Genomic DNA, 16,029 nt, shown 5'->3' on the forward strand with positions numbered 1-16,029 from the left:
TTCTGCTTTTTGTTATCTTATTCAGAAATATAGGAAATTGAAAAGACGGTTGATAATTCTTATGTTAATTTCCTTGATGTGGTGTGTGTTTTCCCAGGTCTCACTCTTTCCTTAACCCCACTTCCCACTCGATTGTCGGGGGAGCTGTGGGTGGGCTCTTGTTTGATGGACAGCTGGACGGTCGTTTCCTTGACGACACTGGAGATTCATCCAGCCTCAATGCAATGTGTCCACCTGTCCAGGTAATCAGGTTAAATTGGGATTATTACAGTTGAAAGCAACAATAATTTATTGTGGCATCCAAATGTTAATTTGCATCTAGTTAGCTTTGTGGGAACACTTGGACAAAAAGCACAGAAAAATAAAACGGCCAAAGTCAAAAAGAGTTAAGACAAATACTGCAAGAAGAATTTACCAAAGGACTAACGGAAAACATCACAACAGTCAACCAAAACCAATTGCTTTAGTTTTGCACACACCAAATACTGACTGCTTTAAAAGTGTGTTACTTTTCATATTTCAGGATGTCACAGCCCTTAAATCTCAGCCCTTAAGATGTCACAGCACAATAACTGTCAGCATCTATTTGTAGCCCATGTAAATCTAAACAGTAGGTTGGTGGTCTATGATCCTGTAGTTCTCCTACTTGAAGTACAATAAATGGTATAAAGCACACATCCGCCCTCTCAATATACACACATAACCCCGTTTCCAAAAAGGTTGAGACGCTGTGTAAAATGTAAGAAAAACAGAATGCAATGATGTGCAAATCATTTAACACTAGAACCGCCAGGCCTTTTTTAACCCATATAACCGCCAGAGCAGAATGCTGTTTGGCGTCATTAGCATAAAAATCATCTCTATTAGCATGGACATTCTCCTCCGCAGCATCACCATCCAGCCAGAGCATCAGTTCATCTAATGGGTCATTATCAAACTACATAGAAGTATAAAAAATTATGAATTACTGAATTTGTTTGTTTTAAATGGTAAATTAATTTGAAAAATACAAGAATGTGTTTGTATTTAAGTTTTTATCATAAGAAAAAAAACTAAAAAAAGAATACACAGAACGATTATGTTTAAGAACATACACTATAGTATTTTAATTTGTTTATTAGGCCCTACAAATGTAAAAATTACATACTTCAATTATTCAAAGGTAAATCCTTTAGTATTTTGTTTTCATTTTGATGATGTACGAGGTAAAATAAGAGACATTATCAAATAGTTTGCGACAATCAAAGGATATGCGCATGAATAGTCTACATAGGCCATAAGGACGTTTTTTTTGCAAGGAGGCTCAGGCATTGGCAGTAGCGGTTCAATATCTGAATCAGATGAAGACCCGGCATCCGACTCATCGATTTCGGGATCTATTTCTGATCCTACATCAGACTCCATCTCATGTAAATCTTGCAGCATCTGCAATGCTGTCAGGGCGTCAAATCGTCAGGTTTGAAAATTGTGTCTGAGTTGTGTCTGACAGATTATATCCACTTTCTACACTCATCATCACACTTGTCAAACCCATAGGTGTCTCTGGGTTGATGAGGGGGTTTCCGCCCATTCATCCATTGACGTCATTGCTATTCCCTTGGTCTTCATTTGATTCGATTAGACTAGGTCCCGAGGTAGACATGTACGTGCATCAAGTGAAAAAGAATGTAAACAACATGTATGCAATTTCTTAATCTTCAGTAAAATAAGCAGAGAAAAATCAAATATATAATGTATGTGCGATTTAGTTTTGCTTTTTCTCCTAAAATAAAAACAGAAACTTGTAATATCTTTCTTGAATTAGTGAGTTGTGACTGCTAAATATCCTTGGAATTTAGTTTAGTGAATAGTTGTTTAGGATAATACATTTTTAGATTTACATTTGATGAATTAGCATACACAATAAGCTGAATCTCCTATTGAAAAACATTAAATGTTATTGTTTCTTGAAAAATATATTCCCAGTTTGATGGCAGCAACACGTTTCAAAAAAGTTGGGACATCAGCAACAATATACTGGAAAAGTAGTGTAATTCTAAAATGATTTACTTGGTGGAATTAAGGGTGTCACGATATACCTGTATTGACTATAACCGTGATATAAAAAATATATATATAATACACATATGATGATATCGTGTTCACTAGACGAAACCGAAGTTGTATTTTTCCATACCTTATTCATGTCACCTTTAGACAAATTATGTATGTGCTTAAATAAGGAGACTGGACCTATGCACTAGTGTTGAAATCAACGCTTTAGCCCTACTAGAACCCCTGAAAGAGATCTGCAAATACGCACCATTTTAGTAGCCTATTCACATGGAAAAGGATGTTGTTTTTTTACAAAAACTCTTCTCAGTTTTTCCATTGCTTATTTATGGACAAACAATGCATTTGATTAAACTACGAGTCTGGTCATATACACTGGACCTATACACTAGTGTTTGAATTAATGCCTTTTCATAGACTATTCACTAGGCAATTTTATTTTGTATTTTTCAAAAAAAGAATCTCGATTTTAGGCCTTGTGGGTTTTTTGTTTATCAGTTAATCTGGTCGACTTTTCACTATCCATTAAGTGTAATTGTTCTTTTTGTATGCTTTTATTTTTTTTATTTGTACAGTTATCGTTAGAGACTCCCTCCACCTCCATACACTTTTTAGTGTAATTTATTTGCCAAAAAATAGGAAAAAAACACATTAAACAAAGTTGAAGATGAATTTGACTGATATAATTTTTTCTCAAATGTTTCCATAGAAACCGCGATAATATAATTACCGTGAATTATTTTGGCCATGATAAACTGGGAGTGAAAATCTGATATCGTAAAAGCCCTAGTGGAATATCACACAACAAATTTGGTTAATTTGCAACTGGTCAGTAACATGATTGGGCATTGAAAGATAATTCCAGAGAGGATGGTGAGGGGTTCACCACTCTGTGAAAGAGTGCATGGGCAAATAGTGTAATATTTTATGAATAACATTTCTGAACATAAAAGGATCTTGTCATCTATGGTACATTAACTGATTCAGAGAATCTGGAGAAATCACTGTATGCAAGGGCCAAGGCTGAAAACCAATATTGGATGGCCGTGATCTTCAGGGCTTCAGACGACACTGCTTTAAAAACAGACCAGATTCTGTTGTGGACATCTCTTCAAATGCAAGTTAAAACTCTACCATGCAAAGAAGAAACCATATATGAACAAGATCCAGAAATGCTGCCGCCTTCTCTGGGCCGAGCTCATTTAAGATGGACTGAGGCGAATGGGAATACTGTCCGCTGGTCTGAGTAATCAAAATGTGAAATTATTTTTGGGAATCATGGACGCTGCGTCCTCCAGACTAAAGAGAGCTAAACACTTACTGTGTATTGTTAAAAGAGGTGATGCAACACAGTGGTAACGAGGCCCTTATCCCAACTTTTTTGAAACATGTTGTTGGCATCAAATTCAAAATGGCCATGTATTTTTCCATTTCTCAGTTTCAACATTTGATATGTTGTCTTTGTACAATTTTCAATTAAATATAGGGATATATTATTTGCAAATGATTGCATTGTCCCAACTATTTTGGAAATGGGGTTGTATATATAATTTTATTTATCTTTCTGAACAAATACACACTTCTCAAATAAATGGCTTTAATAATAATTTTCTCAGATGTCCAAGGAGCAGATAGCACAGCACGGTATGTCAATGTAAGCACGATATTGAAGGATGTACTTAACAACTATCAACAATGTGTCAGTGGGGTAATAACTGTGATCTCCAGATGCAGAGGCCTAGCGTTCAGTCCTGTCTTCCCAAGAGGAGTCTGTTTGTGTGTCGCCACGGCGAGAGGATGGACGTGGTGTTTGGCAAACACTGGATCACTCAGTGTTTTGATCCTAAAGGTCAGCAGTAGAGCAGATGAGTGTGGGTGGGGAGATTTCAATACCAGTCGCAGCAACTTCTTTGGTTTAGATAACAAAAATGCTTTATTCTGTTAGGTGGTCAGCCAATTACACAAATTATTGTCTGAAAGGTGATCTTACCCCAAAAGCAGAAATTATGTGATTGGTTGGCTCAGTGTTGAGTGCTGAGCTTACATCCCAAGTCTGAAGTTTCTCAATTTAAATTAATGTTTAAAATGTGTAATGTTTATGGTTAAGGTAGGGGTTAAGTTAAAGGATAGGACAAACACTAACCCTGGTCAGATGTCTTCTCAAAATATCTGGCCTGTTCAAAATGCAACATTGTCAACATTTAAGAAACCTATCATATAATTTCTACCTTTGAGTCAGATCTGCCTTCAGACAAAGATTCATAAAAAAAAAAACGAAGCAGAATGGAGTATTGTTGACATACCGGCTGATAATCACTTTCCTTCATACCTCTCTAGGGCGATATTTCCGCTCCAACCTAAATATGCTGCCTACTTTGCCAGCGAGAACTGGCGGGTTCCGCGACTATGACAAAGACTGTCCAATCACAGTGTTCGGCTCCACTCAAGCCCGCCTTGTTGGAGAAGCCCTGCTGGACAGCCACACCACGATCAACTTTGTGTACTGCTCTCCCTCGCTGCGCTGTGTCCAGACGGCCCACAACATCCTGCGAGGTGACACCCAATCCTAAATGGCACATCACCGCTATTATCCACCACTGCCATCACCCTTCACCGCTATGATCCATTACATTATCACCTATTACATCTTCATTCTTCAAAGCTATCATCCAACACAGCGATCTTCCATCACTGCTATCATCCACCACCGTTATCCATCGCTGGTATCTTCTTCCACTGTTGTCAAATGTCGCTGCTATCATCCATCCCGTTATCATCCATTACACTTTAATCCATCCCTATTATCAGCAGAAATCTAATGCACAGCTGGCCGTGAAAAAAGCATTAGTTCACAGCAGACAACGATATGTCCTACTGAATTAAATTGTGTTTGTCAGGTTTGCAGCAGGAGGGGAAGACTAAGATCCGTGTAGAGCCAGGTCTGTTTGAGTGGACAAAGTGGGTGTCTGGCACTTCCCTCCCAGCCTGGATATCCCCCACGGACCTGGCCGCTGCTAGTCTGAGTGTGGACACAGCCTACAGGTATGGGGTGGATCTTTTCATTACTAATATTCGTTTTTTTAATACATTTTCCTCCCTAATCCTCAAAACATTTTCTTTTTAAAATCAAAATTTGAATAATCCTAATTCTAATCTAACTGTTACTCTTAACCCTAAACACCCTAATTCTAACCCCAATGTGAATTTGACCTGAAACCTTAAATGGTTCTACAGTGTCAATATGAATGAATTTATTATCTTGAAGTGATGCCTGGGTTGACGTCAATTCCATTTAAATTATATTTCAGTTTACCATGTTTGCATTCCCATGTATTGTTTTAGCTCATTGGAAAAACATGGAAAATTTATTGATCTAATGGAATTGATCTAATGCTGACATGCACCGCTGAAAAAAATTAAGGGAACACGTAAGCATCACAGTATAACACCAAGTCAATTAAACTTCAGGGATATCAATCTGTCCAGTTAGGAAGCATAAGTGATTGTGAATCAATTTCACCTTTTTTGGTGCAAATGAAAGTGACAACAGGTGAGAGACAACAGCAAGACAACCACCAAAAAGGGAATGGTTTTGCAGGTGGTGGCCACAGACGATTGCTCTCTCCTTATCCTTCCGGACTGATTCTTCTCTAGTTTTGCATTTTGATAGTGTCCTTGTCACTACTGGTAGCATGAGGCGGTACCTGCAGCCCATTCAGGTTACACAGATACAGTGGGGAGAACAAGTGTTTGATACACTGCCGATTTTGCAGGTATTCCTACTTACAAAGCATGTAGAGGTCTGTAATTATCAATTATCATAGGTACCCTTCAACTGTGAGAGACGGAATCTAAAACAAAAATCCTGAAAAATCACATTGTATGATTTTTTTAATAATTTATTTGCATTTTATTGCATAACAAACGTATTTGATCACCTACCAACCAGTAAGAATTCCGTCTCTCACAGACCTGTTAGTTTTTCTTTAAGAAGCCCTCCTGTTCTCCACTCATTACCTGTATTAACTGTACCTGTTTGAACTTGTTACCTGTATAAAAGACACCAGTCCACACACTCAATGAAACAGACTCCAACCTCTCCACAATGGCCAAGACCAGAGAGCTGTGTAAGGACATCAGGGATAAAATTGTAGACCTGCACAAGGCTGGGCTACAGGACAATAGGCAAGCAGCTTGGTGAGAAGGCAACAACTGTTGGCGCAATAATTTGAAAATGGAAGAAGTTCAAGATGACGATCAATCTCCCTTGGTCTGGGGCTCCATGCAAGATCTCACCTCAGGTGAGGGATCAGCCCAGAACTACACGGCAGGACCTGGTCAATGACCTGAAGAGAGCTGGGACCACAGTCTCAAAGAAAACCATTAGTAACACACTATGCCGTCATGGATTAAAATCCTGCAGCACACGCAAGGTCCCCCTGCTTAAGCCAGCGCATGTCCAGGCCCGTCTGAAGTTTGCCAATAACCATCTGGATGATCCAGAGGAGGAATGGGAGAAGATTGTGTGGTCTGATGAGACAAAAATAGAGGTTTTTGTTCTAAACCAAAGAAGAAGGATGAGTACAACCCCAAGAACACCATCCCAACCGTGAAGCATGGAGGTGGAAACAATCTTTGAGGATGCTTTTCTGCAAAGGGGACCGGACGACTGCATCGTATTGAGGGGAGGATGGAATGGGCCATGTATCGCGAGATCTTGACCAACAACCTTCCCTCAGTAAGAGCATTGAAGATGGGTCGTGGCTGTGTCTTCCAGCATGACAACGACCCGAAACACACAGCCAGGGCAACTAAGGAGTGGCTCCGTAAGAAGCATCTCAAGGTCCTGGAGTGGCCTAGCCAGTCTCCAGCCCTGAACCCAATAGAAAATCTTTGGAGGGAGCTGAAAGTCTGTATTGCCCAGCGACGGCCCCGAAACCTGAAGGATCTGGAGAAGGTCTGTATGGAGGAGTGGGCCAAAATCCCTGTTGCAGTGTGTGCAAACCTGGTCAAGAACTACAGGAAACGTATGATCTCTGTAATTGCAAACAAAGGTTTCTGTACCAAATATTAAGTTCTGCTTTTCTGATGTATCAAATACTTATGTCATGCAATAAAATGAAAATTAATTACTTAAAAATCATACAATGTGATTTTCAGGATTTTTGTTTTAGATTCCGTGACTCACAGTTGAAAAGTACCTATGATAAAAATGACAGACTTCTACATGCTTTGTAAGTGGGAAACACTGACGATTTTGTAGGTTATCAAATACTTGTTCTCGCCACTGTAGTCCAGCTCCTCCAGGATTGCACATCCACGTGTGCCGTCGCAAGAAGGTTTGGTGTTTCCCAGTAATGTCTCAAAAGCATGGAGGACATACCAAGAGATGGGCCGTTACACAAGGAGAGCTGGACAAGGCCGTAGAAGGGCATCAACCCAGCAGCAGGAACGGTATCTATTCCTTTGTTCGAGGAGGAACAGGTGGAGCACTGCCAGAGCCCTACAAAATGACCTCCAGCGGGCTACTGGTGTTCATGTTTCTGACCAAACTGACAGAAACAGACACCATGAGGGTGGCATGAGAGCCCGATGTCCTCTAGTGGGACCTATGCTCACAGGCCAGTACCATGCAGCTCGATTGGCATTCGCCAGAGAACACCAGAATTGTCAGATCTTCTATTGTTGCCCCGTTCTCTTCACAGATGAGAGCAGGTTCACATTGAACACATGACAGACGTGAAAGTGTCTGGAGACGTGGTGGTGAACGTTATGCAGCCTGCAACATCATCCAGCATGACCGGTTTGGTGGTGGGTCAATGATGGTCTGGGGAGGCATATCCTTGGAGGGTGACACAGACTCCACGTGCTAGCCAACAGTACCCTGACTACTGTTAGCGGGGGAAATATCCTCAAACCCATTGTCAGAATTTACACTTGTGCCATGGGCCCTGGGTTCCTCCTGGTGTAGGACCCAAGCCCAGCCTCATATGGCCAGAATGTGTAGGCAGTTCCTGGATGAGGAAGGCACTGATGCCATTGACTGGCCCTCACACTCCCCAGATCTGAATCCAAATGAGAATCTCTGGGATGTTATGTATCGGTGCACCCAACGCCGCCAAGTAGCACCACTGACTGTTCAGGAGCTAACTGATCCCCCAGGACACCATCCGCTGTCTCATCAGGAGCATGTCCAGATGTTGTCAGGAGTGAATACAGGCATGTGGGTGCCATACACACTACTGAGTCTCATTATGAGTTGCTGTGATGAAATTCACACGTTGGAACAGTCTGTGATTTCAATTGTTTACTTTGATTTTCGGTGTGAGTTTGAATCCAGCCCTCAATCCATTGTTACATCATTTTGTTTTCAACGAATTACACAATGTACATATACATTTAGTTAATCGATTCCCGATGTGTGATTAAAGTGTTCCCTTAATTTTTTTGAGCAGTGTTTTTTATGAAAGGGTGGTCCCGGGAATTGACCCCGCCATCCTGAGATTGTAAGCACCATGCGCCATACCAACTCAACTAAGCTACCCAGGACCTGGGTCCAGTGTAACTCACCAGCTCTCTTTGTCATCCAGACCACATATTCCCGTCAGTAAGCTGACTGTGTCCGAGTCCTATGACACTTACATCAGCCGGAGCTTCCAGGTCACTAAGGAGATTCTGAGCGATTGCAAAACCCTGGGTAAGTTGTATCAGACTGTCTTTGTAACTCTATGCTACACATTCGCTGTTCCACAGGATTATACTGAACAAGCCATTGTGCAGAATACTTGATCTGCAAATAATCTGGCATCATATTCAAACCCGATTCCAAAAAAGTTGGATACTGTACAATTGTGAATAAAAACAGAATGCAATGATGTGGAAGTTTCAAATGTCAATATTGTATTCAGAATACAACATAGATGACATATCAAATGTTTAAACTGAGAAAATGTATCACTTTAAGGGGAAAATAAGTTGATTTTAAATTTCATGGCATCAACATATCTCAAAAAAGTTGGGACAAGGCCATGTTTACCACTGTGTGGCATCCCCTCTTCTTTTTACAACAGACTGCAAACATCTGGGGACTGAGGAGACAAGTTGCTCAAGTTTATGAATAGGAATGTTGTTCCAATCTTGTCTAATACAGGCTTCTAGTTGCTCAACTGCCTTAGGTCTTCTTTGTCGCACCTTCCTCTTTATGATGCGCCAAATGTTTTCTATGGGTGAAAGATCTGGACTGCAGGCTGGCCATTTCAATACCCGGATCCTTCTTCTATGCAGCCATGACATTGTAATTGATGCAGTATGTGGTCTGGCATTGTCATGTTGGAAAATGCAAGGTCTTCCCTGAAAGAGATGACGTCTGGATGGGAGCATATGTTGTTCTAGAACTTGGATATAACTGTCATCATTTATGGTGCCTTTCCAGATGTGCAGGCTGCCCATGCCACACGCAGTCATGCAACCCCATACCATCAGAGATGCAGGCTTCTGAACTGAGCGCTGATAACAACTTGGGTTGTCCTTGTCCTCTTTATTTCAGATGAAATGGTGTCCCAGTTTTCCAAAATGAACTTCAAATTTTGATTTGTCTGACTACAGAACACTTTTCCACTTTGCCACAGTCCATTTTAAATGATCCTTGGCCCAGAGAAAACACCTGCGCTTCTGGATCCTGTTTAGATACGACTTCTTTTTTGACATATAGAGCTTTAGCCGACAACGGCGAATGGCACGGTGGATTGTGTTCACCGACAATGTTTTCTGGAAGTATTCCTGAGCCCATGTTGTGATTTCCATTATAGTAACATTCCTGTATGTGATGCAGTGCCGTCTGAGGGCCCGAAGATCACGGGCATCCAGTATGGTTTTCCGGCCTTGAGCCTTACGCACAAAGATTGTTCCAGATTCTCTGAATCTTTGTATGATATTATGCACTGTAGATGATGATAACTTCAAACTCTTTGCAATTTTCTCTGAGAAACTCCTTTCTGATATTGCTCCACTATTTTTCGCCACAGCATTGGGGGAATTGATGATCCTCTGCCTATCTTGACTTCTGAGCAACACTGCCACTCTGAGAGGCTCTTTTTATACCCAATCATGTTGCCAATTGACATAATAAGTTTCAAATTGGTCCTCCAGCTGTTCCTTATCTGTACATTTAACTTTTCTGGCCTCTTATTGCTACCTGTCCCAACTTTTTTGGAATGTGTAGCTCTCATGAAATCCAAAATGAGCCAATATTTGGCATGAAATTACAAAATGTCTCACTTTCAACATTCAATATGTTATCTATATACTATTGTGAATTAAATATACTTTTATGAGATTTGTAAATTATTCCATTCCTTTTTTACTCACAATTTGTACAGTGTCCCAACTTTTTTGGAATCGGGTGTGTACATAGGCAGTATGTTGCTATGGAAATCAGCTGAACAACCGAAATGTAATCAGCTGAACAACCAAAATGTAACTGTCCAATGTAACTACAACCCTGTTTCCAAAAAAGTTGGGACATTGCGTAAAATGGAATTAAAAACAGAATGCAATGATGTGGACATAATTTAAACCCTGTATTCAATAGAAAATCTCACAAAGACAACATATCAAAGGTTGAAATGGAGACATTTAGTTTTTTGAAAAAGTCATGTCTGCAACACATTAAAAAAAGTTGGGACAGAGCCAACACTAGACTGGAAATGTTGTGTAATGCTAGAAACTAAACCTGGTGGAATATCACACAACTTATAAGGTCAATTGGCAACAGGTCAGTAACTTGATTGGGTATTAAAAGATGATTCCAGAGAGGATGGGTCTGTCAGAAGAAAGGATCAGGAGGTGTTCAACACAGTGAAGGACAAACAACACTGTGAAAGACAACACTGTGCGGGAAAATAGTGGAACAAATTAAGAATAAGAGTTTGGGGATCTCATCATCTACGGTACATAATAACATTATAAGATTCTGAGAATCCGGAGAAATCTCTGTACTCAAGTGTGGAATCTGAGCATTAACAATTACAATATCAATGTATGTTTCATTGGAAGTGAATGTGCCTAGATAATGAGAACAACAGAAACCTCTCTGTTTAGATTCTCTCTGTAGGTTGCACTCTACTAACCCCAGCAATGTTTTACAGCTTGTTCAGTGCGCATTTCAAAAGCCATAATCCATTATGGTATGGGGGTGAATTAGGTTACATGGCATTGGTGACTTGCACATCTGTAAAGGCACCATTAACGCTGAACAATATATACAGGTTTTCGAGTGGCATATGCCGCCATCTAGACAATGTCTTTTTCAGGGAAGGCCTTGCATATTACAGTAAGACAAACCACATTTTGCACGTATTACAACAGCAGGGTTCTGGAGTAATAGAGCCCGGGTGCTAAACTGGCCTGCCTGCAGTCCAGACCTGTTGAAATTCTATATCAATCAAGAAAGGGAATACATTTCACTTTCAAAACTACAGCAATTGGTCTCCTCTGTTTTCAAACACTTACAGAGAAATGTCAAAAGAAGCGATGCAACACAGTGGTAAACATGCCCCTGTCCCAACCTTTTTTAAATGTATTGCTGGCATCAAATTCAAAATGGGCCCCCCCCAAAAAACAAGTTCAAGTTCATTTATTTATATAGCACATTTAAACAGCCACTAGACAGACCAAAGTGCTTTACAGAACAAGCATATGAAAAAATAAAAGCAGCAAAACAACCCATAAACATATAGAGAACATCTAGACTAAGATTAACTTTAAAACAAAGACACAAATGTAAAATAGTAAAAACAGGCAAAGAAAAATCATCAATATGCTAAAGAGAACAGGTATGTTTTAACCAAAGACTTAAAAGCAGAGAGGTTTGGAGCCGTTCTGATCTCTAGAGGGAGGGTGTTCCACAGACGAGGCCCTGCCACCGCAAAAGCACGCTCCCCTCTAGTCTGACACAAGGGACTACCAGCAGCGCCTGGTCGTGGGATCTGAGACTTCTGGATGGAATGTACGGATGAATAAGTTCAGAGAGATAAACCGGAGCTATGTTGTGTAAAGATTTGTAGACAAAGAGGAGGATTTTAAAATCTATTCTCTTCCGAACTGGTAGCCAGTGTAAAGATCTGAGGCTAGGAGAGATATGATCATATTTGCGAGAGTTAAGGATAAGTCTGGCCGCAGCATTTTGGACTAACTGAAGACGGGAAATTTGAGAATCTGATATACCGCAATATAGTGAGTTGCAATAGTCCAACCGACACGTGATGAAAGCATGAACCGCCATTTCCAGAGTTATTGGAGTGAGAAAGCCTTTGATTTTAGATAGTAAACGAAGTTGGTAGAACCCGGAACTGATTACAGATGAGATGTGTTAATCAAACTTTAAGGACTGGTCTACAAGAACACCTAAGTTCCGCACTCCAGTAGATTTAAAGGGAGATAGACTCCCCAAGTCTGGGCTTGTACACTGGGACCTCTCACTCGGGCTGAAAACAATGACCTCGGTCTTATCATCATTTAGAGAGAGGAAATTTTGAGCCAGCCATGCCTTCACCTCCTCTAAGCATAGCAGAAGAGAATTTAATGCTGCAGGATTATTTTGCTTAATTGGAATGTAAATTTGAGTGTCGTCCGCATAAAAGTGAAATGATACACAGTGTTTCCTAAAGATTGCGCCCAGCGGTAGCATGTAGAGAGAAAATAGAGAGGGAGCCAAAATGGAGCCCTGTGGAAGACCACAGCTCAGAGGTGCCATGGAGCTGGAGAAGTTGCCCATCTTTACTAAGACTTTTCTGTCAGAAACGTAAGACTGGAACCATGACAAAACAGAGCCTTTTATGCCCACCCATGTCTCCAGCTAACAGAGTTGGGTGGTCAACGGTGTCAAAAGCCGCTTAAAGATCTAAGAGAACTAAAACCACAGTGTCTCCAGAGTCAGTAGAGATATAAATGACGTTTAGCACTCGCAGGAGAGCAGACTCAGTGCTGTGAGCAGTCCTAAACGCACATTGAAAAACCTCATATATACAGTTATTTGACAAAAAGTGTTGGAGTTGATACAACACGATTTTCTCCAATAACTTGGAAATGAAAGGTAAGACAGAGATGGGCCGGTACTCAATTAAGTTTGAGAAGTATGCGGCTTTAGCTGATTTAGCCGCGTTCTGGTATGCTATAAGAGAGTCTTTGAACATGTGGAAGGAGGCAATTAGCCTGTCCCGTTTCCAATTGTGTTCGGCTTTTCTACAGGTTTGTCTTTGGTGACGAGTGTCAGAATTTTGCCACATATCTGATTTTGGTTTGGGTTTATGAGGCTTAAGAGGAGCAGTCACATTTGCTACTTTAAGCCAAGCAGAATTTAAAAGGCTAAGATGCTGATCTGCATCCAGGTCAGATAATGGTTGGTCCAAGTGCAAGTGAGAGCATAGTTCAGCAAAGCACAAGTCAAAGTTTATGCTGAACTGTGGAGAATAGAACCGCGACATAACAAGTGCAATAGTGGGTTGAGAAAGCTCCAGAAGAGACAGTGAGAATAAAATAGGCTTGTGATCAGAGAGAAGAAAATCAGAGAATACAATATCCGTGACATCAATCCCATAAGATAACACAAGGTCCAATGTGTGGCCCTGAATGTGAGTAGAGTTTTTGACCCACTGCAGTAGATTAAAAGCATCTATTAAGTCAAGAAACTCCTGCGACAGGGAATTTGAATGACAGCAGACATGAATATTAATGTCAAAATAAGCGATGCAACACAGTGGTAAACATGCCCCTGTCCCAACCTTTTTTAAACGTATTGCTGGCATCAAATTCAAAATGCGCCCCCCCCAAAAAAAACAATCTAGAGGTAATGATCTAGAGGTAATGATCCAGGCTTGAATACATATTACACCACTCCTTCCTCCGAACCTTCAATCTCTCTCTCCTACCTATCCGTCCCCTCTGTCGTTCCATAACTGAAAGATATGAGATTTTCATTAGTTACCGTGTTGCTCAGGACGATCTCCTCCAAACGCTGGAGTCACGGCACTGTGAGTTGGTGTGGGCGAGTCCCTTCGTGTTGTACTGTAAGCTATGTGTGGTGTGTAAATGCTGTGGTCTCCTTCCACAGGAAACACAGTGCTGATCGTGGCCCACGCATCCTCCTTGGAGGCCTGTACACGCCAGATGCAGGGCCTGAGCCCACAGAACTCCAAGGACTTTGTACAAGTGGTTCGGAAGGTTAGATTGATTCCTTCAGGTTCTCTCTCTATCACCCTCTCTTTTTGTCTTTCTCTATCTGTCTCTCATTATATCTCTTCCTCGGTCTGTTGGTTTTGTCCTTTTTGTATGTCTCTTTCTTTTACTCTCTCCTCTTTCACCCTGTCCCTTTATTTTTTTTCGGTCTCGCCTTTCTGTCTTGCTGTCTTGACTTTGTCTCTCTCTCTCTCGTCCAATGACACAATTCTCTCACTCCCAGCCATTTATCCTTCTTTCCTATGTATAGATTCCGTACCTGGGTTTCTGCGCAGCAGAAGAGATAGGAGAGACGGGGGTTTGGCAGCTAGTGGACCCGCCCATCCTTCCATTAACCCACGGGCCCAATCACAGCTTCAACTGGAGGGAGACTCTACAGCAGGACTAAGGGAAGTCCCGCCCCCCCTCCTCCCAGCAGCCCCTGAGAGATACTGCTGAGCTGCGACGGATTGCAGTCAACGCAAGCACAAAGCAAACATTTCCTCCGCTGTGTAATGCTCACAAACACACACCGCTATAAAAACAGACCGAAAAGACCTCGCTTCCGCTGCAGCCGATGCCTATATGTATTGCAGCATTGAATTACTGTGTGCGAGTGTGTGTATGTGTATGTGTGTATATATATATACACAAACACATACATACACGTGTGTGAGTGTGTGTATAATTGATACATTTATATCACATATTGATATAATTTATATTACAGTGGTGTGCTTCAATGTACTGTTTTTCGGGATTGAGGTTGGTAGGTCTACCAGAACACAAAGGATCTTCAGGTTTGGACTGAAACAGGACAGCCATATCCCTGCAAGTCACTTTCCTTTTGCCTTGCTGAATGTGAGGAACGTTTCAAGAAAACGTGATATGTCTGACCGAGTTCTTGGCTGCCAACTAATCCAGATTGCCATTTGAGCCAGATGTTTCAGTCAGTGCTACCCAGGGTCTCTACCCAGCTGTGCTCCGGTACATCATGGAGAAAAAAAGAACATGGCTGCTTTCTCATACACTGTGACAAAGAGACACAATGTTGTCTACTAGAATCTTCCATGGCTCTAAAAATGTGAAGTTAAACATACTCTGTCATTCCACCCACTGCGTGACCTCGCTCTCAAAAAAGCACAAATCTAGACCTGACCGGTGACAATCAGATAAGGGAGCAGTCGCTTTTAGCTTTAGCATCGAGTTGGATTGTTTAAACCATCCCTAATCACCTCTGACTTAGCCGTGAAGTTCTTAGTTTAAAAGCAGTCTTTTTGGAAAGGGTTAAACCCTTTAAATGGGTTTAACATGTATGTTTGTTTTTTTTTTGCTTGGCTTAAATCAATAAAGTGGCCATATATTTATTATATTTCTTGCATGACTATGGAAAATGACACGCAGGTATGTCCAAGCTTATGACCAGCTTTGCTTATCAACTGATGCCATTCGTTTTGAGATAGCTAACCATCGTACAAACACAACTTGGATGTAGCCCATCAACCAACTCCTTTTTCGGTATAATTTCCAATTTTAGCAAGAAACCAAGAAATGGAGATGGTTCGAAGTTCTGCCAATGTCCAGAGAAGGAACATTATGTCCTCTTTGTTATAGGAAGTGTTAAAAAGCACTAGCAATCTTCAAGCCTTTTTCTTTCTCAACATATGTATGCTTTAATTTTCCTCATAATCAACATGTAGTGGAGACCTGACAAAAGTGCAATGAAAGTAAATTGTTCTCCTTTGCTCAAACCCGTGGCTTGTT

The 16,029-nt window shown here is 41.0% G+C and overlaps 1 protein-coding gene across 1 annotated transcript in view; it reads left to right on the forward strand.

The window, feature by feature from the left end:
• The window catches only part of ubash3ba (ubiquitin associated and SH3 domain containing Ba), a 54,959-nt gene extending 39,324 nt beyond the window's left edge, over window positions 1–15,635 (forward strand). Inside the window, exons 7-13 of the mRNA XM_010868817.4 lie at window positions 98–242; window positions 3,781–3,901; window positions 4,390–4,605; window positions 4,950–5,094; window positions 8,643–8,749; window positions 14,162–14,271; window positions 14,537–15,635. Of these exons, the coding sequence (XP_010867119.2) occupies window positions 98–242; window positions 3,781–3,901; window positions 4,390–4,605; window positions 4,950–5,094; window positions 8,643–8,749; window positions 14,162–14,271; window positions 14,537–14,674 (982 nt within the window). The 3' untranslated portion in view covers window positions 14,675–15,635. The remainder of the gene's footprint in view (window positions 1–97; window positions 243–3,780; window positions 3,902–4,389; window positions 4,606–4,949; window positions 5,095–8,642; window positions 8,750–14,161; window positions 14,272–14,536) is intronic.
• The last annotated feature ends 394 nt before the right edge of the window (window positions 15,636–16,029 follow it).

The sequence above is a fragment of the Esox lucius genome, chromosome 7, assembly GCF_011004845.1.
Source record: "Esox lucius isolate fEsoLuc1 chromosome 7, fEsoLuc1.pri, whole genome shotgun sequence".
Classification (NCBI taxonomy): domain Eukaryota; kingdom Metazoa; phylum Chordata; class Actinopteri; order Esociformes; family Esocidae; genus Esox; species Esox lucius.